Genomic DNA, 27,500 nt, shown 5'->3' with positions numbered 1-27,500 from the left:
CCTATAGTGAAGGGCCCTGGTCATGGTGCCCTGCTCCCTATAGTGAAGGGCCCTGGTCATGGTAAAGTAACTCCATTGGGGACATAGGCTGCATTCTAACCTTTCAGCAGGCAACATAACATATTCCTCACCTTGTGTCTCAACATTTAAACTTGCATGCATACAATCTGTGAAGCAGTTACTGTGAATGTTTTCATGCATACAGTCTGTGAAGCAGTTACTGTGAACGTTTTCATGCATACAATCTGTGAAGCAGTTACTGTGAATGTTTTCATGCATACAGTCTGTGAAGCAGTTACTGTGAACGTTTTCATGCATACAGTCTGTGAAGCAGTTACTGTGAACGTTTTCATGCATACAGTCTGTGAAGCAGTTACTGTGAACGTTTTCAGGGCCAGTTTCCCGGACACAGATTAAGTGCTGGACTAAAGTGTATGCTCAATACAATTCATTGAAAGTGACTAGGACTAATCTGTGTCCGGGAAACCAGCCCATGGTGTTCATCATTGTCTCCAGTCTCTTACTCAAAAATATGCCAAAAATGTGTCAATCAATCAATGATGTTTTCTAAAGCCCAGTATGTGTTTTCCAGTTACCCAGCCAAGACCTCAAAGAGCAAGCAGAGAACTAGTCACCTGATGTACGTACCTGGTTGATGAAGATAGTGTTTTCCCTGTATCTCAACTCCTACTGCTTCTTCACTGGGCCTCAGTCTCAACTCCTACTGAGTCTGCCACCACAGCAGCACATAGAATAGCTCTCTAACTACTGTGGGATTCATTATATAAACAGAGAGCACACACCCTCTACACACACAAACATACACACACACACACACACACACAGAGAGAGAGAGAGAAAGAGAGAGAGACTCGTTGGCGGTGCTGTGTGTGGAGTGTGGTTTGGATTATTCCTGCCCTCAGGTCCACTGTGTTCTGAATGTGGGATATTCTGTTCCAACTGTGTTCATCTCTCTCTCTTTCACACTCAGTTCTGTCCTGACTGTGTTTTAGCCCACACATGTTTTTGAGCAGAGGCACCATGAAATTACCCATAGAATGACATATCCCACGTTCTTGCCAACCCCTCTTTTACAGTACTGCTACTCTCTAATGTGCATCATACATGAATTTCTAGGTTTTAGTCAGCACAGTGTCTTCCAATTGTCGGAAATACCTGTCCAGAAATGCATATTAAAACACTAATTTATGCATACTTTACTGAATGGAATAATATGTATTTACTGAAATACCTTACTGAATGGAATAACATGTATTTACTGGAAGGAAGGAAGGAAGTGCTCACACACACCTGTTGTTTTCATACACCCTATCCAGAGGGGAAAAGCCTCAACAAATTCTCCCTTTAAGTAGTATAGATGTAGAACTGTTGTTACTGTGAGTGACCTGTCAATAGTATACAGTGGCAAGAAAAAATATGTGAACCCTTTGGAAATATCTGTATTTCTGCATAAATTGGTAATAAAATTTGATCTGATCTTCATCTAAGTCACAACAATATACAAACACAGTCTGCTTAAACTAATAACACACAAACAATTATGCGTTTTCATGTCTTTATTGAACACACCGTGTAAACATTCACAGTGCAGGGTGGGAAAAGTATGTGAACCCTTGGATTTAGTAACTGGTTGAGCCTCCTTTGGCAGCAATAACCTCAACCAAACGTTTTCTGTAGTTGCGGATCAGACCTGTACAATGGTCAGGAGGAATGTTGGACCATTCCTCTTTACAAAACTGCTTCAGTTCAGCAATATTCTTGGGATGTCTGGTGTGAACTGCTCTCTTGAGGTCATGCCACAGCATCTCAATCGGGTTGAGGTCAGGACTGACTGGGCCACTCCAGAAGGTGTATTTTCTGTTGTCGATTTACTTCTGTGTTTTGGGTCGTTGTCCTGTTTCATCACCCAACTTCTGTTGAACTTCAATTGGCGGACAGATAGCCTAACATTCTCCTGCAAAACGTCTTGATGAATTGGGAATGTATTTTTCCGTCTGATAGCAAGCTGTCCAGGCCCTGAGGCAGCAAAGCAGCACCAAACCATGATGCTCCTTCCACCATACTTTAAGGTTGGGATGAGGTTTTGATGTTGGTGTGCTGTGCCTTTTTTCTTCACACATAGTGTTGTCTGTTCTTTCCAAACAACTCAACTTTAGTTTCATCTGTCCACAGAATATTTTGCCGGTAGCGCTGTGGAACATCCAGGTGCACTTTTGCGAACGTCAGACGTGCAGCACTGTTTTTTTGGGGCAGCAGTGGCTTCTTCCGTGGTGTCCTCCCATAAACACCATTCTTGTTTAGTGTTTTACGTATTGCAGACTCGTCAGAGATGTTAGCATGTTCCAGAGATTTCTGTAAGTCTTTAGCTGACGCTAGGATTCTTCTTAACCTCATTGAGCATTCTGCACTGTGCTCTTGCAGTCATCTTTGCAGGACGGCCACTCCTAGGGAGAGTAGCAACAGTGCTGAACTTTCTCCATTTATAGACAATTTGTCTTACCGTGGACTGATGAACATCAAGGCTTTTAGAGATACTTTTGTAACCCTTCCCAGCTTTATTGCTGTCAACAATTCTTAATCTTAGGTCTTCTGCGATCTCTTTTGTTCGAGGCATGGGTCACATCAGGCAATGCTTTTTGTGAATAGCAAACTCAAATTTTGTGAGTGTTTTTATAGGGCAAGGCAGCTCTAACCAACAGCTCCAATATCGTCTCATTGAATGGACTCCAGGTTAGCTGACTCCTGACTTCAATTAGCTTTTGGGGAAGTCATTAGCCTATGGGTTCACATACTTTTTCTTGCCACTGTAGACGTAGGCCTGTTGTTGACTGCAAACCACGTAGACTGGGCCCAATCAGAGGATAACCTATTTTATTTTTAATTGTTCAATCAAATACACCCGATCTTAGTCTGAGGATAAAATGTTTAATGATATTGTGGAAGGTGGGTTAAATTCCTAATGGGTTAAATTCCTAATGGGTTAAATTCCTAATGGGTTAAATTCCTAATGGGTTAAATTCATAATGGGTTAAATTGATAATGGGTTAAATTCCTAATGGGTTAAATTCCTAATGGGTTAAATGCATAATGGGTTAAATTCATAATGGGTTAAATGCATAATGGGTTAAATTGATAATGGGTTAAATTCATAATGGGTTAAATTCATAATGGGTTAAATTGATAATGGGTTAAATTCATAATGGGTTAAATTCATAATGGGTTAAATTCATAATGGGTTAAATTCTTAATGGGTTAAATTGATAATGGATTAAATTCCTAATGGGTTAAATTCATAATGGGTTAAATTGATAATGGGTTAAATTCATAATGGGTTAAATTCATAATGGGTTAAATTCATAATGGGTTAAATTCCTAATGGGTTAAATGCATAATGGGTTAAATTCATAATCAGTTCCAGTTAGTCCTATGGGTCTATGATTTGTACCTGTATAATCATCAGTAAATTAAAAGCTTTCCCTGAGGTGTATCCTTGGGTGGCATTCTTCAGAAGCCAGCTGTTCATACACATGCCTTGCCTACAGCAGGTACACACCATAGAGAATGATAGAGACAACAGACACCCTCCAGGTGTCAGTAAATCACCAAACTTGTCTTTATACCTATTCAGACAACACCCTCCAGGTGGAAGTATGCACACTTTTAGTTTGCATACTAACTACAGTGATTATGACAGTCCACCACAACCTAATAATAATAATAATAATAATAGTAATTTATTAAAACTTCTATAGAGCTTTTCATTATATATATCTCAACATACCTTGTCATGATAATGAAGGGGTGGGCAGCATTAAATCTCATCAACTGGTGTTTTCCATTTATTAGAAAATTGGAAAATGTTCTTTGCTGGGAAAGTGTCCTACACAAAGAAATAGATAGATGACTCATCTTTATGTGTGGTTTATTTGATGGAATATAAGTTTCATAAGGTTTAGGTTGTTAGGAGTGTACTGATATAACTAGGACACGTGACATCCCGACAACTTTGAGGAAAAAACACATAATATCAAAGTTGTGCATGTTATTCACACACGAATCTGCCCTCTCATTGTCTAGAATGGTCCCACCTGATATTGCCTCCTCCCGCTGCCTTCCATTTTTTAACACATTTATTTTCATTGTTAGAGCGGCCACTTTAAATTCTGGTCAATATAATGGATAGTCTGTGCTACAACCCATAGGAATCCCCACCCAGTTGACTACTTTAAAATGGCAGAAACATGGTGGAAGCCTTCAATGGTGCTGCCCATACTAAAACAGCCTTTTGGCCACTAAAGGTCTCTGTCAATCTCTAATCTCACAACAGACGCTCCTCATTGGTTGTTTTAAAGTTATTCAACGTCGGGGTTTCCGTTTCCGGTACGGTTGCTAAGTAACACTTCCTGTGCGTTGAATGTGTAGAGAAGTAAATAACGCCGAAAACATGGTGCGTTAATTGGGATTATTGGTGAATCGGCAATCATTTTTCGCGTGAAAATAGTCTTACCTTTGAGAACTGTAGATTTAGCGGCAAAATCATGACACTGACAACGATTAAAGACGGCGAATACACCGCCACTGTCTACAAAATGGTGAGAAGTTGGTCGCTTGCATAGCGAACGTTACATACCATGGTTACTAACGCTAGCCATGATAGCTAGCTAACTGATAATGAAACTGGTTATTTTAACTTGTGGTATTTTATCAAGTTATCATGTTGATTATATAGCGAATTCAAGCTAGCTAACGTCACAATAAGCTAGGCTTTGATTAAGCTAGCCTGACAGACCCTTCAATTTCAAGGCTCAGACTATAGCCTAAACGCTAGCGAACGAACTAAGTGTGACAACATAGCTAGCTAGATAGTTATAAAATATTACATTATCTATCTGCTAACTCTATTCTCCTCCTATAGATCAAAGATGGGCGGTATGGAGAGGCTATCCACATCCTCAGCAATGAACTGCAGAAACAGATGAAGGTAGTGTGTGTGTGTGTGTGCTCCCAGATCTGTTGTCTCCTATAGCCTGGTCCCAGATCTGTTGTCTCCTTCTATAGCCTGGTCCCAGATCTGTTGTCTCCTTCTATAGCCTGGTCCCAGATCTGTTGTCTCCTATAGCCTGGTCCCAGATCTGTTGTCTCCTTCTATAGCCTGGTCCCAGATCTGTTGTCTCCTATAGCCTGGTCCCAGATCTGTTGTCTCCTTCTATAGCCTGGTCCCAGATTTGTTTTCTCCTTCTATAGCCTGGTCCCAGATCTGTTTTCTCCTTCTATAGCCTGCTCCCAGATCTGTTGTCTCCTTCTATAGCCTGGTCCCAGGTCTGTTGTCTCCTTCTATAGCCTGCTCCCAGATCAGTTTGTGCTCTTGCCAACTCCATTGCTGTCACCAGCAAGCCAATGTTTAGCTTGCCTATGAGTGACAAGGGCTTGTCATGATAGCACAAACAGACTGTCCCTCAGACTATTTCATTGGACAATACATCTAGGGCTCGATTCAGTCCGTATCGGCGAAGTTCAGCGCTATAGCGTTCTTGAAATTTTAAAGGTAATTTTCAATTACCTTTAGCCAATTTATGCAGCGTTTACCGTGAATGCAGTCTCATGGAATGCGGGAACATTACCTTTAAATGTCAATTGCCATATAGTGCTGAACTTGGGCGATATGGATTGAATGGAGCCCGTAATCTTCTTCTCCTCCTCCTCTACCTTCTCCTCCTCCTCCCAGTCGCGGGCAGCCCTGTCTCTGCTAGGCTACTGCTACTACCACATGCAGGACTTCACCAACGCAGCAGAGTGCTATGAGCAGCTGTCCCAGCTACACCCCGAGGTGGAGGAGTACAAGCTGTATTACGCCCAGTCTCTGTACGGGGCCTGTGCCTACCCCGAGGCCATGAAGGCTACCTTTCTATTGGACAACCCTACCAGCCACACCAAGGTACACTACATGAAGTTATAATACTAAGGTAGAGGTAGAACCAGTGCTTCATTTGAGCCGGATCCTGCCACAACAGGACCTGGACCCTCTCAGTTGTGGACTGTTTTGTTCTGGAACCCATTTACCAGGATCCGGAACCTCTCAGTTGTGGACTGTTTTGTTCCGGAACCTATTTACCAGGATCCGTTACCTCTCCTGCCCCACCAGGTAGAGTTATAATGTTTACTACCAGACCCACCAGGTAGAGTTATAATGTTTACTACCAGACCCACCAGGTACAGTTATAATGTTTACTACCAGCCCCACCAGGTAGAGTTATAATGTTTACTACCAGCCCCACCAGGTAGAGTTATAATGTTTACTACCAGACCCACCAGGTAGAGTTATAATGTTTACTACCAGACCCACCAGGTAGAGTTATAATGTTTACTACCAGACCCACCAGGTAGAGTTATAATGTTTACTACCAGACCCACCAGGTAGAGTTATAATGTTTACTACCAGACCCACCAGGTAGAGTTATAATGTTTACTACCAGACCCACCAGGTAGAGTTATAATGTTTACCACCAGACCCACCAGGTAGAGTTATAATGTTTACTACCAGACCCACCAGGTAGAGTTATAATGTTTACCACCAGACCCGCCAGGTAGAGTTATAATGTTTACTACCAACACCACCAGGTAGAGTTATAATGTTTACCTCCGGCCTCACCAGGTAGAGTTATAATGTTTACTACCAGACCCACCAGGTAGAGTTATAATGTTTACTACCAGACCCACCAGGTACAGTTATAATGTTTACCACCAGACCCACCAGGTAGAGTTATAATGTTTACTACCAGACCCACCAGGTAGAGTTATAATGTTTACTAACAGACCCACCAGGTAGAGTTATAATGTTTACTACCAGCACCACCAGGTAGAGTTATAATGTTTACCTCCGGCCTCACCAGGTAGAGTTATCTTACCACATTGAGATATAATTCTGTTTTTCACCCATATTCTCTTAGTTATTTTCTCTCTTCCGACCCATGTTCTGTCCATCTCTCCCACAGATGATCAAACTGCAGGCATCCATCAAATACGGAGAAGAGGAGTACTCTGGAGCGAAGGTTAGTAGTGACTAGTATTGGACATATACTGGACTTGGCCATAACTAGAACCATAATTAGCACCAGAACTAGAGCCATGACTAGAACCAGAACTAGAGCCATGACTAGAGTCATGACTAGAATCAGAACTAGAACTATGACTAGAACCATGACTAGAGCCATGACTAGAGTCATGACTAGAATCAGAACTAGAACTATGACTAGAACCATGACTAGAACCAGAACTAGAGCCATGACTAGAATCAGAACTAGAACTATGACTAGAACCATGACTAGAACCAGAACTAGAGCCATGACTAGAACCAGGATCGGGTCACCGCCTTGATGTTGCTGGACAACACCCTGTCGTTCTCCACCAACATCAAGGCGGTGACCCGATCCTGTAGGTTCATGCTCTACAACATTCGCAGAGTACGACCCTGCCTCACACAGGAAGCGGCGCAGGTCCTAATCCAGGCACTTGTCATCTCCCGTCTGGATTATTGCAACTCGCTGTTGGCTGGGCTCCCTGCCTGTGCCATTAAACCCCTACAACTCATCCAGAACGCCGCAGCCCGTCTGGTGTTCAACCTTCCCAAGTTCTCTCACGTCACCCCGCTCCTCCGCTCTCTCCACTGGCTTCCAGTTGAAGCTCGCATCCGCTACAAGACCATGGTGCTTGCCTACGGAGCTGTGAAGGGAACGGCACCTCCGTACCTTCAGGCTCTGATCAGGCCCTACACCCAAACAAGGGCACTCCGTTCATCCACCTCTGGCCTGCTCGCCTCCCTACCTCTGAGGAAGCACAGTTCTCGCTCAGCCCAGTCAAAACTGTTCGCTGCTCTGGCACCCCAATGGTGGAACAAGCTCCCTCACGACGCCAAGACAGCGGAGTCAATCACCACCTTCCGGAGACACCTGAAACCCCACCTCTTTAAGGAATACCTAGGATAGGATAAAGTAATCCTTCTAACCCCCCCTTAAAATATTTAGATGCACTATTGTAAAGTGGTTGTTCCACTGGATATTATAAGGTGAATGCACCAATTTGTAAGTCGCTCTGGATAAGAGCGTCTGCTAAATGACTTAAATGTAAATGTAAACCAGAACAAGAACCATAATTAGAACCAGAACTAGAACCATGACTAGAACCATGACTAGAACCAGAACTAGATCCATGACTGGAACATCAATAGAACCATGACTAGAACCAGAACTAGAACCATGACTAGATCCATGACTGGAACATCAATAGAACCATGACTAGAACCAGAACTAGAACCATGACTAGAACCAGAACTAAATCAGAACCATAACTAGAACCAGAACTAGAACCAGAACAAAACCATAACTAGAACAATAACTTAACTAGAACTAGAACCTTAACTTAACCAGAACTAGAACATAACTAAACCAGAACCAGAACTAGACCCAGAACTAGAACCAGAACTAGAACAATAACTTAACCGGAACTAGTGTTTGGCGCACGTTCCCCCCTGTGATAGACTAGTATTCTGTCCAGGGGGTGTACTGTGATAGACTAGTATTCTGTCCAGGGGGTGTACTGTGATAGACTAGTATTCTGTCCAGGGGGTGTACTGTGATAGACTAGTATTCTGTCCAGGGGGGTACTGTGATAGACTAGTATTCTGTCCAGGGGGGGTACTGTGATAGACTAGTATTCTGTCCAGGGGGTATACTGTGATAGACTAGTATTCTGTCCAGAGGGGGGTACTGTGATAGACTAGTATTCTGTCCAGGGGGTATACTGTGATAGACTAGTATTCTGTCCAGAGGGGGGTACTGTGATAGACTAGTATTCTGTCCAGGGGGTGTACTGTGATAGACTAGTATTCTGTCCAGGGGGGGTACTGTGATAGACTAGTATTCTGTCCAGGGGGGTACTGTGATAGACTAGTATTCTGTCCAGGGGGGGTACTGTGATAGACTAGTATTCTGTCCAGGGGTTTACTGTGATAGACTAGTATTCTGTCCAGGGGGTGTACTGTGATAGACTAGTATTCTGTCCAGGGGGTATACTGTGATAGACTAGTATTCTGTCCAGAGGGGGGTACTGTGATAGACTAGTATTCTGTCCAGGGGGTGTACTGTGATAGACTAGTATTCTGTCCAGGGGGTGTACTGTGATAGACTAGTATTCTGTCCAGGGGGGGTACTGTGATAGACTAGTATTCTGTCCAGGGGGGTACTGTGATAGACTAGTATTCTGTCCAGGGGTTTACTGTGATAGACTAGTATTCTGTCCAGGGGGTGTACTGTGATAGACTAGTATTCTGTCCAAGGGGGGGGGTACTGTGATAGACTAGTATTCTGTCCAGAGGGGGGTACTGTGATAGACTAGTATTCTGTCCAGGGGGTGTACTGTGATAGACTAGTATTCTGTCCAGGGGGGGGTACTGTGATAGACTAGTATTCTGTCCAGGGGGTGTACTGTGATAGACTAGCATTCTGTCCAGGGGGTGTACTGTGATAGACTAGTACTGTGATAGACTAATATTCTGTCCAGGGGGTGTACTGTGATAGACTAGTATTCTGTCCAGGGGGTGTACTGTGGTAGACTAGTATTCTGTCCAGGGGGTGTACTGTGATAGACTAGCATTCTGTCCAGGGGGTGTACTGTGATAGACTAGTACTGTGATAGACTAGTATTCTGTCCAGGGGGTGTACTGTGATAGACTAGTATTCTGTCCAGGGGGTGTACTGTGATAGACTAGTATTCTGTCAGTTCTCATAGTATACCAGGCTGTCATAAAGTACCAGCTGAAAAACTGTCAGTTCTCGTAGTATACCAGGCTGGCGGCAGGTAGCAGTAACTGAAAGGTTGCTGGATCGAATCCCCGAGCTGACAAGATAATAATCTGTCGTTCTGCCCCTGAACAAGGCAGTTAACCCGCTGTTCCCCGTGCGCCAAACACTGTTCCCCGGGCCCCTTTCCCTGAACAACTGTCAGTTCTCGTAGTATACCAGGCTGTCATAGAGTGCCAGCTGAAAAACTGTCAGTACTCATAGTATACCAGGCTGCCACTAGCCTGGGTATCAGAACTGTTTGTGCTATCATTCCACATAGTATACAAAGCTGCCATTGAGTACCATTATTTTACCAGAACGGTACCAGAGTTTTGCAAGTTGCAACTCTAGGTCTAACCTCTTGTCTGTCTGTCTGTCTGTCTGTCTGTCTGTCTGTCTGTCTGTCTGTCTGTCTGTCTGTCTGTCTGTCTGTCTGTCTGTCTGTCTGTCTGTCTGTCTGTCTGTCTGTCTGTCTCCAGGTGATGCTGCTCAGGAGGCCCTGATTGACATGCCGCCCAGATCAGAGGAGGTACTGTGTGTGTGTGTGTGTGTGTGTGTGTGTGTGTGTGCGTGTGTGTGTGTGTACTTGTGTGTGTACATATGTCAGCCCTACCACACATGTAGGTTGGAGACAGTGGTGCTGTAAGGTACATCTCTATCTGTGGCTCAGTGGGTGCTGCCCTCTAGTGACCATCTATATCAACACTCACACACTGATGGGGATCATGAGAACAGCAGCACTCTGTCAGACAGAAAGCTGTTGTATAGTGTCTACTGTGTGTGGAGACATTCTCCTTCTAACCAATGGACAATGAAATATCCTTTTATTTTTTATTTGATCCTGTATTTAACTAGGCAACTAAGTTAAGAACAAATTGTTATTTACACATGTCTATTGTCTTGTAGGAGCTGGACCCAGTGACGCTCCACAACCAGGCCCTGATGAACATGGATAAAAAACCATCGGAGGGTTTTGAGAAACTGGCCTTCCTCCTGCAGCAGATCCCCTTCCCCCCGGTCACCTTCGGAAACCTGTTGCTACTATACTGCAAATATGAGGTAGGGTATTCTACTGTACTATAGTATATTATACTATACTCTACTATATTATACTGTACTCTACTATACTCTACTGTGTCTGCTATATTATACTATTATACTGTACTATACTATACCATTGTACAGTACTCTACTATATTATACTATACTCTACTGTACTCCACTATATTATACTAGTATACTGTGCTCTACTATACTCTACTGCACTCTACTATATTATACTATTATACAGTAGTCTACTATATTGTACTATACTCTACTATATTATACAATTATACTGTACTCTACTATACTCTGCTGTACTCTGCTATATTATACTATTACATTGTACTATACTATTATACTATACTCTACTATATTAATCTATTATGCAGTACTCTACTATATTATACTATACTATTATAATGTACTCTACTATATTATTCTATACTATTATACAGTACTCTACTATATTATACTATACTGTACTCTACTATATTATACTATACTATTATACTGTACTCTACTATTATACTGTACTCTACTGTACTCTACTATTTTACTCTACTCTACTATTATACTGTACTCTACTATTATACTGTACTGTACTCTACTATTATACTATACTCTACTATTATACTGTACTCGATTATACTATACTCTACTATTTTACTCTACTCTACTATTATACTGTACTCTACTATTATACTCCACTCTACTGTGCTCTACTATTATACTGTACTGTACTCTACTATTATACTGTACTATTATCCTGTACTGTACTGTTATACTGTACTCTACTATTCTACTATATTCTACTGTACTCTACTATTCTACTATATTCTACTGTACTCTACTATTATACTGTACTCTACTGTACTCTACTATTATACTGTACTCTACTGTTATACTGTACTCTACTATTATACTATACTCTACTGTACTCTACTATTATACTGTACTCTACTATTATATTGTACTCTACTATTATACTGTACTCTACTATTATACTATACTGTACTATTATCCTATACTCTACCATTATACTATACTCTACTATTATACTGTATTCTACTATTATACTGTACTCTACTATTATACTGTACTGTACTCTACTATTATACTGTACTCGATTATACTCTACTATTTTACTCTACTATTTTACTCTACTCTACTATTATACTGTACTCTACTATTATACTGTACTATTATACTGTACTGTACTGTACTCTACTATTATACTGTACTATTATCCTGTACTGTACTGTTATACTGTACTCTACTATTATACTGTACTCTACTATTATACTGTACTATTATACAGTACTCTACTATTATACTATATTCTACTGTACTCTATTATTATACTGTACTCTACTGTACTCTACTATTATGCTGTACTCTACTATTATACTGTACTCTACTATTATACTGTACTCTATTATACTCTACTATTATACTGTACTCTACTATAATACTGTACTTTCCTGTACTCTACTATTATAATGTACTGTACTCAACTATTATACTGTACTATTATCCTGTACTCTACTATTATACTGTACTGTTATACTATACTCTACTATTATACTATATTCTACTGTACTCTACTATTATACTATATTCTACTGTACTCTTTTATTATACTGTACTCTACTGTACGCTACTATTATACTGTACTCTACTATTATACTGTACTCTACTATTATACTGTACTCTACTGTACTCTACTATTATACTGTACTCTACTCTACTATTATACTGTACTCTACTATTATACTGTACTCTTTTATTATACTGTACTCTACTGTACTCTACTATTATACTGTACTCTACTATTATACTGTACTCTACTGTTATACTATACTCTACTATTATACTGTACTCTACTATTATACTGTACTCTAATATTATACTATACTCTACTGTACTATACTATTATACTGTACTCTACTATTATACTGTACTCTACTATTATACTGTACTCTACTGTACTCTACTATTATACTGTACTATTATGCTGTACTGTACTATTTTACTATACTTTTATACTGTACTCTACTCTACTATTATACTGTACTCTACTTCTGTATATCTACTATACACTCACTCACTCTCACTCTTTCTCTCCTTTTATTCTCTCTCTCAGTATTTTGACCTGGCTGCTGATGTGATGGCAGAGAATGCACACCTCACCTACAAGTTCCTCACCCCGGTAAGAACCACAGGTCCCTTTCATTGTCCTATATTTTCATACTACATCCCTACAGTCAGTCACTAGGGATAGTTTACTTCAAAATCATACATGTTAGTCTGACCCTGAAGTGAAGTCCACATTCCATTTTCCATGTGGGATTGAAAGGCCTCTATATTTCTCCTGAAAAGTCCTGTTCTTGCCACACATCCCCAATTCATTTTCTGGTCCTCTTTCTCCTGCTATGTAATAAAACAGTTGATCTATGTGGTCTCTACGTTCCAGTATCTGTATGAGTTTCTGGACGCCATGTTGACCTGCCAGACAGCTCCAGAGGAGGTAACAACAAAACACAACTACTACACACCATTTACACCCTGTACCACCTACTACCTAGTACTAATTACTATACTACCTACTCTCTAGTAATAATCACCCTATACTACCTACTCCCTAGTAATAATCACCCTATACTACCTACTCCCTAGTAATAATCATCCTATACTACCTACTCCCTAGTACTAATCACTCTATACTACCTGCTCCCTAGTAATAATCATCCTATACTACCTGCTCCCTAGTAATAATCACCCTATAATACCTACTCCCTACTAGTACTAATCACTATACTACCTACGACCTAGTACTAATCACTATACTACCTACGACCTAGTACTAATCACTATACTACCTACGACCTAGTACTAATCACTATACTACCTACTCTCTAGTACCAATCACTATACTACCTACTCTCTAGTACCAATCACTATACTACCTACTCCCTACTAGTACTAATCACCATACTACCTACTCTGTAGTACTAATCACTATACTACCTACTGCATAGTACTAATCACTATACTACATACTCTCTAGTACTAATCACTATACTACCTACTGCATAGTTCTAATCACTGTATACTACCTACTGCCTAGTACTAGTCACTGTATACTACCTGCTCCCTAGTACTAATCACTGTATACTACCTACTGCCTAGTCCTAATCACTGTATACTACCTACTGCCTAGTACTAGTCACTGAATACTACCTGCTCCCTAGTACTAATCACTGTATACTACCTACTGCCTAGTACTAATCGCTGTATACTACCTGCTCCCTAGTACTAATCACTGTATACTACCTACTCCCTAGTACTAATCACTGTATACTACCTACAGTCGTGGCCAAAGGTTTTGAGAATGACACAAATATTAATTTTCACAAAGTCTGCTGCCTCAGTTTGTATGATGGCAATTTGCATATACTCCAGAATGTTATGAAGAGTGATCAATGAATTTGAATGAATCAGATGAATTTCAATTAATTGCAAAGTCCCTCTTTGCCATGCAAATGAACTGAATCCCCCAAAAAACATTTCCACTGCATTTCAGCCCTGACACAAATTGGACCAGCTGACATCATGTCAGTGATTCTCTCGTTAACACAGGTGTGTGTTGACGAGGACAAGGCTGGAGATCACTCTGTCATGCTGATTGAGTTCGAATAACAGACTGGAAGCTTCAAAAGGAGGGTGGTGCTTGGAATCATTGTTCTTCCTCTGTCAACCATGGTTACCTGCAAGGAAACACGTGCCGTCATCATTGCTTTGCACGAAAAGGGCTTCACAGGCAAAGATATTGCTGCCAGTAAGATTACACCTAAATCAACCATTTATCGGATCATCAAGAACTTCAAGGAGAGCGCTTCAATTGTTGTGAAGAAGGCTTCAGGGCGCCCAAGAAAGTCCAGCAAGCTACCTAGTACATCTCCTAGTTAATTCAGTTGATTCAGCTGCGCGATCGGGGCACCACCAGTACAGAGCTTGCTCAGGAATGGCAGCAGGCAGGTGTGAGTGCATCTGCACGCACAGTGAGGCGAAGGCTTTTGGAGGATGGCCTGGTGTCAAGAAGGGCAGCAAAGAAGCCACTTCTCTCCAGGAAAAACATCAGGGACAGACTGATATTCTGCAAAAGGTACAGGGATTGGACTGCTGAGGACTGGGGTAAAGTCATTTTCTCTGATGAATCCTCTTTCCGATTGTTTGGGGCATCCGGAAAAAAAGCTTGTCCGGAGAAGACAAGGTGAGCGCTACCATCAGTCCTGTGTCATGCCAACAGTAAAGCACCCTGAGACCATTTATGTGTGGGGTTGCTTCTCAGCCAAGGGAGTGGGCTCACTCACAATTTTGCCTAAGAACACAGCCATGAATAAAGAATGGTACCAACTCATCCTCCGAGAGCAACTTCTCCCAACCATCCAGGAACAGGTTGGTGACAAACAATGCATTTTCCAGCATGACGGAGCACCTTGCCATAAGGCAAAAGTGATAACTAAGTGGCTCGTGGAACAAAAGATCGATATTTTGGGTCCATGGCCAGGAAACTCCCCAGATCTTAATCCCATTGAGAACTTGTGGTCAGTCCTCAAGAGGCAGGTGGACAAACAAAAACCCACAAATTCCGACAAACTCCAAGCATTAATTATGCAAGAATGGGCTGCCATCAGTCAGGATGTGGCCCAGAAGTTGTTTGACAGCATGCCAGGGCGGATTGCAGAGGTCTTGAAAAAGAAGGGTCAACACTGCAAATATTGACTCTTTGCATCAACTTCATGTAATTGTCAATAAAAGCCTTTGACACTTATGAAATGCTTGTAATTATACTTCAGTATTCCATAGTAACATCTGACAAAAATATCTAAAGACACTGAAGCAGCAAAATATGTGGAAATTAATATTTGTGTCATTCTCAAAACTTTTGGCCACGACTGTACTGCCTAGTACTCCATTTACATTTACGTCATTTAGCAGACGCTCTTATCCAGAGCGACTTACAAATTGGTGCATTCACCTTATGATATCCAGTGGATCAACCACTTTACAATAGTACATCTATATCTTTTTTGGGGGGGGAGGGGTTAGAAGGATTACTTTATCCTATCCCAGGTATTCCTTAAAGAGGTGGGGTTTCAGGTGTCTCCGGAAGGTGGTGATTGACTCCGCTTTCCTGGCGTCGTGAGGGAGCTTGTTCCACCATTGGGGTGCCAGAGCAGCGAACAGTTTTGACTGGGCTGAGCGGGAACTGTGCTTCCGCAGAGGTAGGGGGGGCCAGCAGGCCAGAGGTGGATGAACGCAGTGCCCTTGTTTGGGTGTAGGGACTGATCAGAGCCTGAAGGTACGGAGGTGCCGTTCCCCTCACAGCTCCGTAGGCAAGCACCATGGTCTTGTAGCAAATGCGAGCTTCAACTGGAAGCCAGTGGAGTGTGCGGAGGAGCGGGGTGACGTGAGAGAACTTGGGAAGGTTGAACACCAGACGGGCTGCGGCGTTCTGGATGAGTTGTAGGGGTTTAATGGCACAGGCAGGGAGCCCAACCAACAGCGAGTTGCAGTAATCCAGACGGGAGATGACAAGTGCCTGGATTAGGACCTGCGCCGCTTCCTGTGTAAGGCAGGGTCGTACTCTGCGAATGTTGTAGAGCATGAACCTACAGGATCGGGTCACCGTCTTGATGTTAGCGGAGAACGACAGGGTGTTGTCCAGGGTCACGCCAAGGCTCTTAGCACTCTGGGAGGAGGACACAATGGAAGTTGTCAACCGTGATGGCGAGATCATGGAACGGGCAGTCATTCCCCGGGAGGAAGAGCAGCTCCGTCTTGCCGAGGTTCAGCTTGAGGTGGTGATCCGTCATCCACACTGATATGTCTGCCAGACATGCAGAGATGCGATTCGCCACCTGGTTATCAGAAGGGGGAAAGGAGAAGATTCATTGTGTGTCGTCTGCGTAGCAATGATAGGAGAGACCATGTGAGGATATGACAGAGCCAATTGACTTGGTGTATAGCGAGAATAGGAGAGGGCCTAGAACTGAGCCCTGGGGGACACCAGTGGTGAGAGCACGTGGTGCGGAGACAGATTCTTGCCACGCCACCTGGTAGGAGCGACCTGTCAGGTAGGACGCAATCCAAGAGTGAGCCGTGCCGGAGATGCCCAACTCGGAGAGGGTGGAGAGGAGGATCTGATGGTTCACAGTATCAAAGGCAGCAGATAGGTCTAGAAGGATGAGAGCAGAGGAGAGAGAGTTATCTTTAGCAGTGCGGAGAGCCTCCGTGACACAGAGAAGAGCAGTCTCAGTTGAATGACCAGTCTTGAATCCTGACTGATTTGGATCAAGAAGGTCATTCTGAGAGAGATCGCAAGAGAGCTGGCCAAGGACGGCACGCTCAAGAGTTTTGGAGAGAAAAGAAAGAAGGGATACTGGTCTGGAGTTGTTGACATCGGAGGGATCGAGTATTGGTTTTTTGAGAAGGGGTGCAACTGAAGATGGAAGGGACGTAGCCAGCGGTACTAATCACTGTATACTACCTACTGCCTAGTACTAATCACTATACTACTTACTGCCTAGTACTAATCACTGTATACTACCTACTCCTTAGTACTAACCACTGTATTTTACCTACTGCCTACTGCAAATCACTATATACAAATCACTGTTTACTACCTACTGCCTAGTACTAATCACGGTATACTACCTACTGCCTAATACTAATCACCCTATACTACCTACTGCCTAATACTAATCACCCTATACTACCTACTGCCTAGTACTAATCACACTATACTACCTACTGCCTAATACTAATCACCCTATACTGCCTAATACTAATCACCCTATACTACCTACTCCCTAGTACTAATCACACTATACTACCTACTCCCTAGTAATAATCACACTATACTACTTACTGCCTACTAGTACTAATCACTCTATACTACCTTCTCCTTAGTACCAATCACTCTCTACTAGCATCAGCCTTCTGTAGCATTAAACACACCACTACTACTCACATATATTTCTGTTTCATGTTTTAGCCAATGACCTGAATGTTCCACAATGTAATGAACCAGTCCTCTATAATACAGACTTTAAAAGCCAGTGCTACCTGAATGTTCCACAATGTAATGAACCAGTCCTCTATAATACAGAGACTTTAAAGTCCTGTGTCATCGTTGCTGCTCTTTGTACATTCTTAGGTATTTATTCCTGTCTCTGATCATGTCTCTGTTGTGTTTGAGCAACGCAGGCCTTCAGGAAGTTTGATGAGATGAACGCCAAGTTGACAGATCAACTACGCAAGCTGACCAAACAGGTTACAATCTTCCAGTCTCCTCTCTCTCTGTCTTCCTATGTTGTCTGGTTATCCTGTTATCCTGTTCATGTTGTCTGGTTATCCTGTTATCCTGTTCATGTTGTCTGGTTATCCTGTTATCCTGTTCATGTTGTCTGGTTATCCTGTTATCCTGTTCATGTTGTCTGGTTATCCTGTTATCCTGTTCATGTTGTCTGGTTATCCTGTTATCCTGTTCATGTTGTCTGGTTATCCTGTTATCCTGTTCATGTTGTCTGGTTATCCTGTTATCCTGTTCATGTTGTCTGGTTATCCTGTTATCCTGTTCATGTTGTCTGGTTATCCTGTTATCCTGTTCATGTTGTCTGGTTATCCTGTTATCCTGTTCATGTTGTCTGGTTATCCTGTTATCCTGTTCATGTTGTCTGGTTATCCTGTTATCCTGTTCATGTTGTCTGGTTATCCTGTTGTTCATGTTGTCTGGTTATCCTGTTATCCTGTTCATGTTGTCTGGTTATCCTGTTCATGTTGTCTGGTTATCCTGTTACCTGTTCATGTTGTCTGGTTATCCTGTTATCCTTTCATGTTGTCTGTTCCTGTTATCCTGTTCATGTTGTCTGGTTATCCTGTTATCCTGTTCATGTTGTCTGGTTATCCTGTTATCCTGTTCATGTTGTCTGGTTATCCTGTTATCCTGTTCATGTTGTCTGGTTATCCTGTTATCCTGTTCATGTTGTCTGGTTATCCTGTTATCCTGTTCATGTTGTCTGGTTATCCTGTTATCCTGTTCATGTTGTCTGGTTATCCTGTTATCCTGTTCATGTTGTCTGGTTATTTTATCCTGTTCATGTTGTCTGGTTATCCTGTTATCCTGTTCATGTTGTCTGGTTATCCTGTTATCCTGTTCATGTTGTCTGGTTATCCTGTTATCCTGTTCATGTTGTCTGGTTATCCTGTTATCCTGTTCATGTTGTCTGGTTATCCTGTTATCCTGTTCATGTTGTCTGGTTATCCTGTTATCCTGTTCATGTTGTCTGTTTATCCTGTTATCATGTTCATGTTGTCTGTTTATCCTGTTCATGTTGTCTGTTTATCCTGTTCATGTTGTCTGTTTATCCTGTTGTCATCCTTCTCTCATCTATTTGGTCTTCCATTCTCCTCCCTTTCTTTCTTTCATTCTCCTTTACTTTCGTCCGAGGCCCTACAGGTTACATTCTTCCATTCTGCTCTCTCAGGCCACCAGCTTGTTTATTAGCTTTAGCCTGCGTCCCTAATGGAACTCTACACTCTTAGAAAAAGGGTTCCAAAAGGGTTCTTCGGCTGTCCCCATAGGAGAATACTTTGAAGAACCCTTTTTGTGTAACGGGTGTTGTAAGGATCAGACCAAAACGCAGCGGGAACGTGTATACTCATCTTCTTTTTAATGTGAAGAAGGAAAAACAAACAAATCACCTATACAAAACAAACGAACGACACTAACAGTCCTGTCAGGTGCTCAGACACTAAAGAGGAGACAACTACCCACAAATCCCATAGAAAAAACACCCCTCTTAAATAAGACCTTCAATTAGAAGCAACGAGGAGCAGCTGCTTCCAATTGAAGGTCAACCCCATTAACTAAACATAGACATAGAAAGACTAGAACTAACAGGAACATAGCCCAACAAACCCCGAAACACTCTAAACAAACACCCCTCTTACATAGTCACATAGCCCAACAAACCCCGAACCACATAAAACAAACACCCCCTGCCATGTCCTGACCAAACTACAATAACAAATAACCCCTTTACAGGTCAGAACGTAACATTTTGGTTCCAAGTAGAACTCTTTTTGGTTCATTGTAGAACCCTCTGTGTAAAAGGTTCTACCTGGAACCAAAAAGGGTTCTTCAAAGGATTCTCCTTTGGGGACAGCCGAAGAACCCTTTTATAGGTTCTAGATAGCACCTTTTTTCCCCCTAAGAGTGTATTCCCTATATGGTGCACTACTTTTGAGTTGAGCCTTATGGGACTAGGTGTCACGCCCTGACCTTAGAGACGTTTATTTTCCTCTAGTTTGGTTAGGTCAGGGTGTGAAGTGGGGTGGGCACTATGGGACTAGGTGTCACGCCCTGACCTTAGAGACGTTTATTTTCCTCTAGTTTGGTTAGGTCAGGGTGTGAAGTGGGGTGGGCACTATGGGACTAGGTGTCACGCCCTGACCTTAGAGACGTTTATTTTCCTCTAGTTTGGTTAGGTCAGGGTGTGAAGTGGGGTGGGCAATCTAGTTTTTCTATTTAATTGTTTTGGCTGAGCGTGGTTTCCAATCAGAGGCAGCTGTCCATCGTTGTCTCTGATTGGGAACCATACTTAGGCAGCCCTTTTTCCCACCTTGAGTTGTGGGATCTTGTTTTTGTGGAGCTGCCTTTGAGCAGCCCCAGAACGTCATGTTTCTTTCTGTTTATCCTGTTTATTTTTTTGTTCGGTTTCACTTCTAAATAAAGGATGTGGAATTACCGGCACGCTGCGCCTCGGCTTATTTATGACAGGGAGTTCGAAGATAGCGAGCGTGACACTAGGGTGCCATTTCGGATGAAAGCTTACCTTTTCCAAGCCTTCTACAGCCCAGTCATTTCTCTGATCTGGTCACATTGGTGCTGTTTAACCTTTATAGCTTTAAATTGCTATCAGTCATGTGTTTTACAGAATGACATCACGTTTTCCCTTTAACTGTTCAGGATACAGTGATAAGACTATTCTGTGTTATTATTGGAGAGAACAACATAAAGCATCCATAGTCTGTGACCTGTGTGTAGTCTGTCTCTGAGGTGCAGGAAGCCAGGCTAGCCCGTAACCTGTGTGTAATCTTTGTCTCTGATGTGCAGGAAGCCAGGCTAGCCCGTAACCTGTGTGTAATCTTTGTCTCTAAGGTGCAGGAAGCCAGGCTAGCCCGTAACCTGTGTGTAATCTTTGTCTCTAAGGTACAGGAAGCCAGACTAGCCCGTGATAATGAAGCCTTGAAGAAGACCCTCCAGGACTACGATGAGATGGTGGAGAAGTGAGTAGACCCCGCCCCTATTGAGTATTCTCCTGTCTGATTGGTAGCTTGTCTCGCCACTGTATATCATGGGTATATAACTGTTGTCCTGTCCTGTAGGTACATCCCAGTGCTGATAACCCAGAGATCTACTGGTATATAACTGGTATATAACTGTTGTCCTGTCCTGTAGGTACATCCCAGTGCTGATAACCCAGAGATCTACTGGTATATAACTGTTGTCCTGTCCTGTAGGTACATCCCAGTGCTGATAACCCAGGCTAAGATCTACTGGTATATAACTGGTATATAACTGTTGTCCTGTCCTGTAGGTACATCCCAGTGCTGATAACCCAGGCTAAGATCTACTGGTATATAACTGGTATATAACTGTTGTCCTGTCCTGTAGGTACATCCCAGTGCTGATAACCCAGGCTAAGATCTACTGGTATATAACTGTTGTCCTGTCCTGTAGGTACATCCCAGTGCTGATAACCCAGGCTAAGATCTACTGGTATATAACTGGTATATAACTGTTGTCCTGTCCTGTAGGTACATCCCAGTGCTGATAACCCAGGCTAAGATCTACTGGTATATAACTGTATCTGTTGTCCTGTCCTGTAGGTACATCCCAGTGCTGATAACCCAGGCTAAGATCTACTGGTATATAACTGGTATATAACTGTTGTCCTGTCCTGTAGGTACATCCCAGTGCTGATAACCCAGGCTAAGATCTACTGGTATATAACTGTTGTCCTGTCCTGTAGGTACATCCCAGTGCTGATAACCCAGGCTAAGATCTACTGGTATATAACTGGTATATAACTGTTGTCCTGTCCTGTAGGTACATCCCAGTGCTGATAACCCAGGCTAAGATCTACTGGTATATAACTGGTATATAACTGTTGTCCTGTCCTGTAGGTACATCCCAGTGCTGATAACCCAGGCTAAGATCTACTGGTATATAACTGTTGTCCTGTCCTGTAGGTACATCCCAGTGCTGATAACCCAGGCTAAGATCTACTGGTATATAACTGTTGTCCTGTCCTGTAGGTACATCCCAGTTCTGATGGCCCAGGCTAAGATCTACTGGAACAGGGAGAACTACCAAATGGTTGAGAAGATCTTCCGTAAGTCGGTGGAGTTCTGTAATGAACACGACACCTGGAAGCTCAACGTGGCTCACGTTCTCTTCATGCAGGAGAACAAGTACAAGGAAGCCATCGGCTTTTACGAACCCATCGTTAAGAAACACTATGACAACGTGAGTTAAATAGAGAAGGAGAGAGATGGGGGGAGGACGAGGGACAGGAGGGAGGGAGGGATTACATACAGTGCCTTTGGAAAGTATTCAGACCACTTTACTTTTTCCACATTTTGTTACGTTACAGCCTTATTCTAAAATGGATTCGTTTTTGTCCCTCATCAATCTACACACAATACCCCATAATGACATCACAATACCCCATAATGACATCACAATACCTCATAATGACAAAGCAAAAACAGTTTTTTTTTAAATGTTTGCTAATTTATAAAAATGTACATTTACATAAGTATTCAGACCCTTTACTCAGTACTTTGTTGAAGCACCTTCGTTAGTGATTACAGCCTCGGGTCTTCTTGGGTATGACGCTACAAGCTTGGCACACCTGTATTTGGGGAGTTTCTCCCATTCTTCTCTGCAGTTCTGCTCAAGCTCTGTCAGGTTGGATGGGGAGCGTCGCTGCACAGCTATTTTCAGGTCTCTCCAGAGATGTTCAATCGGGTTCAAGTCCGGGCTCTGGCTGGGCCATTCAAGGACATTCAGAGACTTGTCCCGAAACCAGTCCTGCCTTTTCTTGGCTGTGTGCTTAGGGTCGTTGTCCTGTTGGAAGGTGAACCTTCGCCCCAGTCTGAGGTCCTGAGTCCGGAGCAGGTTTTCATCAAGGATCTCTGTACTTTGCTCCGTTCATCTTGCCCTCGATCCTGACTAGTCTCCCAGTCCCTGCCGCTGAAAAACATCCCTACAGCATGATGCTGCCACCACCATGCTTCACAGGCTTCCATCTGGCCACTCAACCATAAAGGCCTGATTGGTGGAGTGCAGCAGAGATGGTTGTCCTTCTGGAAGGTTCTCCCATCTCTACAGAGGATCTCTGGAGCTCTTTCAGAGTGACCATCAGGTTCTTGGTCACCTCCCTGACCAAGGCCCTTCACCCCTATTGCCCAGTTGGGATGGGTTGCCAGCTCTAGGAAGAGTCTTGGTGGTTCCAAACATCTTCCATTTCAGAATGATGGAGGCCACTGTGTTCTTGGGTTCCTTCAATGGTGCAACATTTTTTTGGTACACTTCCCCAGATCTGTGCCTCGACACAATCCTGTCTCAGAGCTCTACGGACAATTCCTTCGACCTCATGGCTTGGTTTTTGCTCTGACATGCGCTGTCAACTGTAGGACCTTATATAGACAGGTGTGTGCCTTTCCAAATCATGTCCAATCAATTGAATTTACCACAGGTGGAGTCCAATCAAGTTGTAGAAACATCTCAAGGATGATCAATGGAAACAGGATGCACCTGAGCTCAATTTCGAGTCTCATAGCAAAGGGGCTAAATATCTATGTATTTTTTTTTTTTTATACATTAGCAAAAATGTCTTAATCTTAGAAAAAATAATTTAATCAATTTTAGAATAAGGCTGTAACGTACTAAAATGTCTACAAAGTCAAGGGGTCTGAATACTTTCCAAAGGCACTGTGTAATACCATTTGAATGTACACGGCCCACCTTATATTGTTCTGTTCAGAACACCCCTGTAATGGACTACTGTTGACCATAGTCATATAGACTATAGTTCTGTTCAGAACACCCCTGTAATGGACTACTGTTGACCATAGTCATATAGACTATAGTTCTGTTCAGAACACCCCTGTAGTGGACCACTGTTGACCATAGACTATAGTTCTGTTCAGAACACCCCTGTAATGGACTACTGTTGACCATAGACTATAGTTCTGTTCAGAACACCCCTGTAATGGACTACTGTTGACCATAGTCATATAGACTATAGTTCTGTTCAGAACACCCCTGTAGTGGACCACTGTTGACCATAGACTATAGTTCTGTTCAGAACACCCCTGTAATGGACTACTGTTGACCATAGACTATAGTTCTGTTCAGAACACCCCTGTAGTGGACTACTGTTGACCATAGTCATATAGACTATAGTTCTGTTCAGAACACCCCTGTAATGGACTACTGTTGACCATAGACTATAGTTCTGTTCAGAACACCCCTGTAATGGACTACTGTTGACCATAGTCATATAGACTATAGTTCTGTTCAGAACACCCCTGTAGTGGACTACTGTTGACCATAGTCATATAGACTATAGTTCTGTTCAGAACACCCCTGTAGTGGACTACTGTTGACCATAGACTATTGTTCTGTTCAGAACACCCCTGTAATGGACTACTGTTGACCATAGTCATATAGACTATAGTTCTGTTCAGAACACCCCTGTAGTGGACGACTGTTGACCATAGTCATATAGACTATAGTTCTGTTCAGAACACCCCTGTAATGGACTACTGTTGACCATAGTCATATAGACTATAGTTCTGTTCAGAACACCCCTGTAGTGGACTACTGTTGACCATAGTCATATAGACTATAGTTCTGTTCAGAACACCCCTGTAGTGGACTACTGTTGACCATAGTCATATAGACTATAGTTCTGTTCAGAACACCCCTGTAGTGGACTACTGTTGACCATAGTCTATAGTTCTGTTCAGAACACCCCTGTAGTGGACTACTGTTGACCATAGACAATTGTTCTGTTCAGAACACCCCTGTAATGGACTACTGTTGACCATAGTCATATAGACTACAGGAGAACAGGAGGTCTGGTGATGTCATGCTGCTGTTGAAATGAAACCTGTCTCTGTTCCCATTCCCCTGCTGACTACATAGCTGGAACACTGTAATATACAGGAGTGTCCCTGCCAACGTAAACCCTCGGTAACACGCACACACCCACGTCCCTGTACCCCAGTCTCACCCCTGGTGGCAGAGTGCAGTGACTCTGAATGCAGTGGCCAGTCTCACCCCTGGTGGCAGAGTGCAGTGACTCTGAATGCAGTGGCCAGTCTCACACCGTGGTCGAGTCCCAAATGGTTCCCTATTCCCTACAAAGTGCACTAATTTTGCACATCGCCCATAGCACTGTGGTCCCAGGTAGTGCACTATGTAGGGAATAGGGTGCCATTAGGGATGCTCTGAATGCTGTGTCTCATCTCTGCATGATACTTTAGTGTTTCTGGAGTGATGAAGTGTTGAACATCCACAGTTTACCAACGCAGGTCTGTCCTTCTCCCAAAGTGTCCTTCTGACTGATCTCTCTCTCTCTTTCCCCTCTCTCTCTCTCCCACCCCCTCTCTCTCTCTCCCACCCCCTCTCTCTCTTTCCCCTCTTTCTATCTCTCCCTCTCTCTCTCTCTCTCCCTTCCCCCCCTCTCTCTCTCTCCCTCCCCCTCTCTCTCTTTCCCCTCTCTCGCTCTCTCTCCCCCCTCTCTCTCTCTCTCTCTCCCTTCCCCCCTCTCTCTCTCCCACCCCCTCTCTCTCTTTCCCCTCTCTCTCTCTCTCTCCTTCCCCTCTCTCTCGCTCGCTCTCTCTCTCTCCCACCCCCTTCTCTCTTTCCCCTCTCTCTCTCTCTCTCTCCTCTCTCTCTCTCCCTTCCCCTCTCTCTCGCTCTCTCTCTCTTTCCCACCCCCTCTCTCTCTTTCCCCTCTCTCTCTCTCTCTCCCCGCTCTCTCTCCCCCTCTCTCTCTCTCTCTCCCTCCCCTCTCTCTCACCCCCCTTCTCTTTCTCTCTTCTCCCCCCCTCTCCAGATCCTGAATGTCAGTGCTGTTGTGCTTGCTAACCTGTGTGTCTCCTATATCATGACCAGCCAGAACGAAGAGGTAGGAGTGAGTGAGTGAGTGAGTGAGTGAGTGAGTGAGTGAGTGAGTGAGTGAGTGAGTGAGTGAGTGAGTGAGTGAGTGAGTGAGTGAGTGAGTGAGTGAGTGAGTGAGTGAGTGAGTGAGTGAGTGTACAGTATAAAATACAGTGAAACATCTGAGCCCACCACTGTTCCTGTAACCCTGTTCTCCTCAGGCTGAAGAACTGATGAGGAAGATTGAGAAGGAGGAAGAGCAGATCTCTTACGACGACCCTGATAAGAAAGTCTTCCACCTCTGTATAGTCAACCTGGTTATAGGGTGAGTTGGATTTACATGGTGAAGTCCTTCAGCGGTGTAGTGGAGGGGGAACTTACAGAAACTCCTTTCACCCACCTTTCGGGGGCAAAATGCATTGAAAGTATAGGGAGCCGTTACTTCACTCAGTTTACCCACCTATTGTTTTACCACTACATCACTGGTTACATTGACAGGTTCTGTTACACTACTCTGTGTTAATGAATAGTGTTTCTATGTCTCTTCCAGGACCCTGTACTGTGTTAATAGTGTTTCTATGTTTCTTCCAGGACCCTGTACTGTGTTAATAGGCTTTATATCTCTCTTCCAGGACTCTGTACTGTGTTAATAGTTTTTCTATGTTTCTTCCAGGACCCTGTACTGTGTTAATAGTGTTTCTATGTCTCTTCCAGGACCCTGTACTGTGTTAATAGTGTTTCTATGTCTCTTCCAGGACCCTGTACTGTGTTAATAGGGTTTAAATCTTTCTTCAAGGACCCTGTACTGTGTTAATAGAGTTTAAATCTCTCTTCCAGGACCCTGTACTGTGTTAATAGGGTTTCTATGTCTCTTCTAGGACCCTGTACTGTGTTAATAGTGTTTCTATGTCTCTTCCAGGACCCTGTACTGTGTAAATAGGGTTTATATCTCTCTTCCAGGACCCTGTACTGTGTAAATAGGGTTTATATCTCTCTTCCAGGACCCTGTACTGTGTTAATAGGGTTTACATCTTTCTTCCAGGACCCTGTACTGTGTTAATAGGGTTTATATCTCTCTTCCAGGACCCTATATTGTGTTAATAGGGTTTATATCTCTCTTCCAGGACCCTGTACTGTGCCAAGGGGAACTACGACTTCGGGATCACCCGTGTCATCAAGAGTCTGGAACCGTACAACAAGAAGGTTGCACATTGTTTTTCTATCTGGCAGTTCTGGAACATTCTCTTGGAAAGCCAATGTTTTTGGATGTTTCTACCACTTCACCACTGACATACATTTTGGGGTGTGTTCCAAATGACACCCTATTCCCTATATAGTGCACTACTCTGTTT

At 43.1% G+C, this 27,500-nt stretch overlaps 1 protein-coding gene across 1 annotated transcript in view; it reads left to right on the top strand.

Moving 5' to 3' along the window:
• The first annotated feature begins 4,399 nt into the window (after positions 1-4,399).
• Positions 4,400-27,500, top strand: part of LOC106601992 (tetratricopeptide repeat protein 30A) — a 26,576-nt gene continuing 3,475 nt past the window's right edge. The window contains 15 exon segments of the mRNA XM_045715905.1: positions 4,400-4,613; positions 4,937-5,002; positions 5,747-5,956; positions 7,014-7,064; positions 7,067-7,070; positions 10,337-10,386; positions 10,764-10,916; positions 13,045-13,110; positions 13,375-13,428; positions 18,174-18,239; positions 21,181-21,257; positions 22,290-22,500; positions 26,105-26,176; positions 26,370-26,473; positions 27,273-27,351. Of these exon segments, the coding sequence (XP_045571861.1) occupies positions 4,560-4,613; positions 4,937-5,002; positions 5,747-5,956; positions 7,014-7,064; positions 7,067-7,070; positions 10,337-10,386; positions 10,764-10,916; positions 13,045-13,110; positions 13,375-13,428; positions 18,174-18,239; positions 21,181-21,257; positions 22,290-22,500; positions 26,105-26,176; positions 26,370-26,473; positions 27,273-27,351 (1,317 nt within the window). The 5' untranslated portion in view covers positions 4,400-4,559.

Source organism: Salmo salar, chromosome ssa03 (assembly GCF_905237065.1).
Source record: "Salmo salar chromosome ssa03, Ssal_v3.1, whole genome shotgun sequence".
NCBI classification, from domain to species: Eukaryota; Metazoa; Chordata; class Actinopteri; order Salmoniformes; family Salmonidae; genus Salmo; species Salmo salar.
This window is presented reverse-complemented; position numbering and strand designations above follow the sequence as displayed.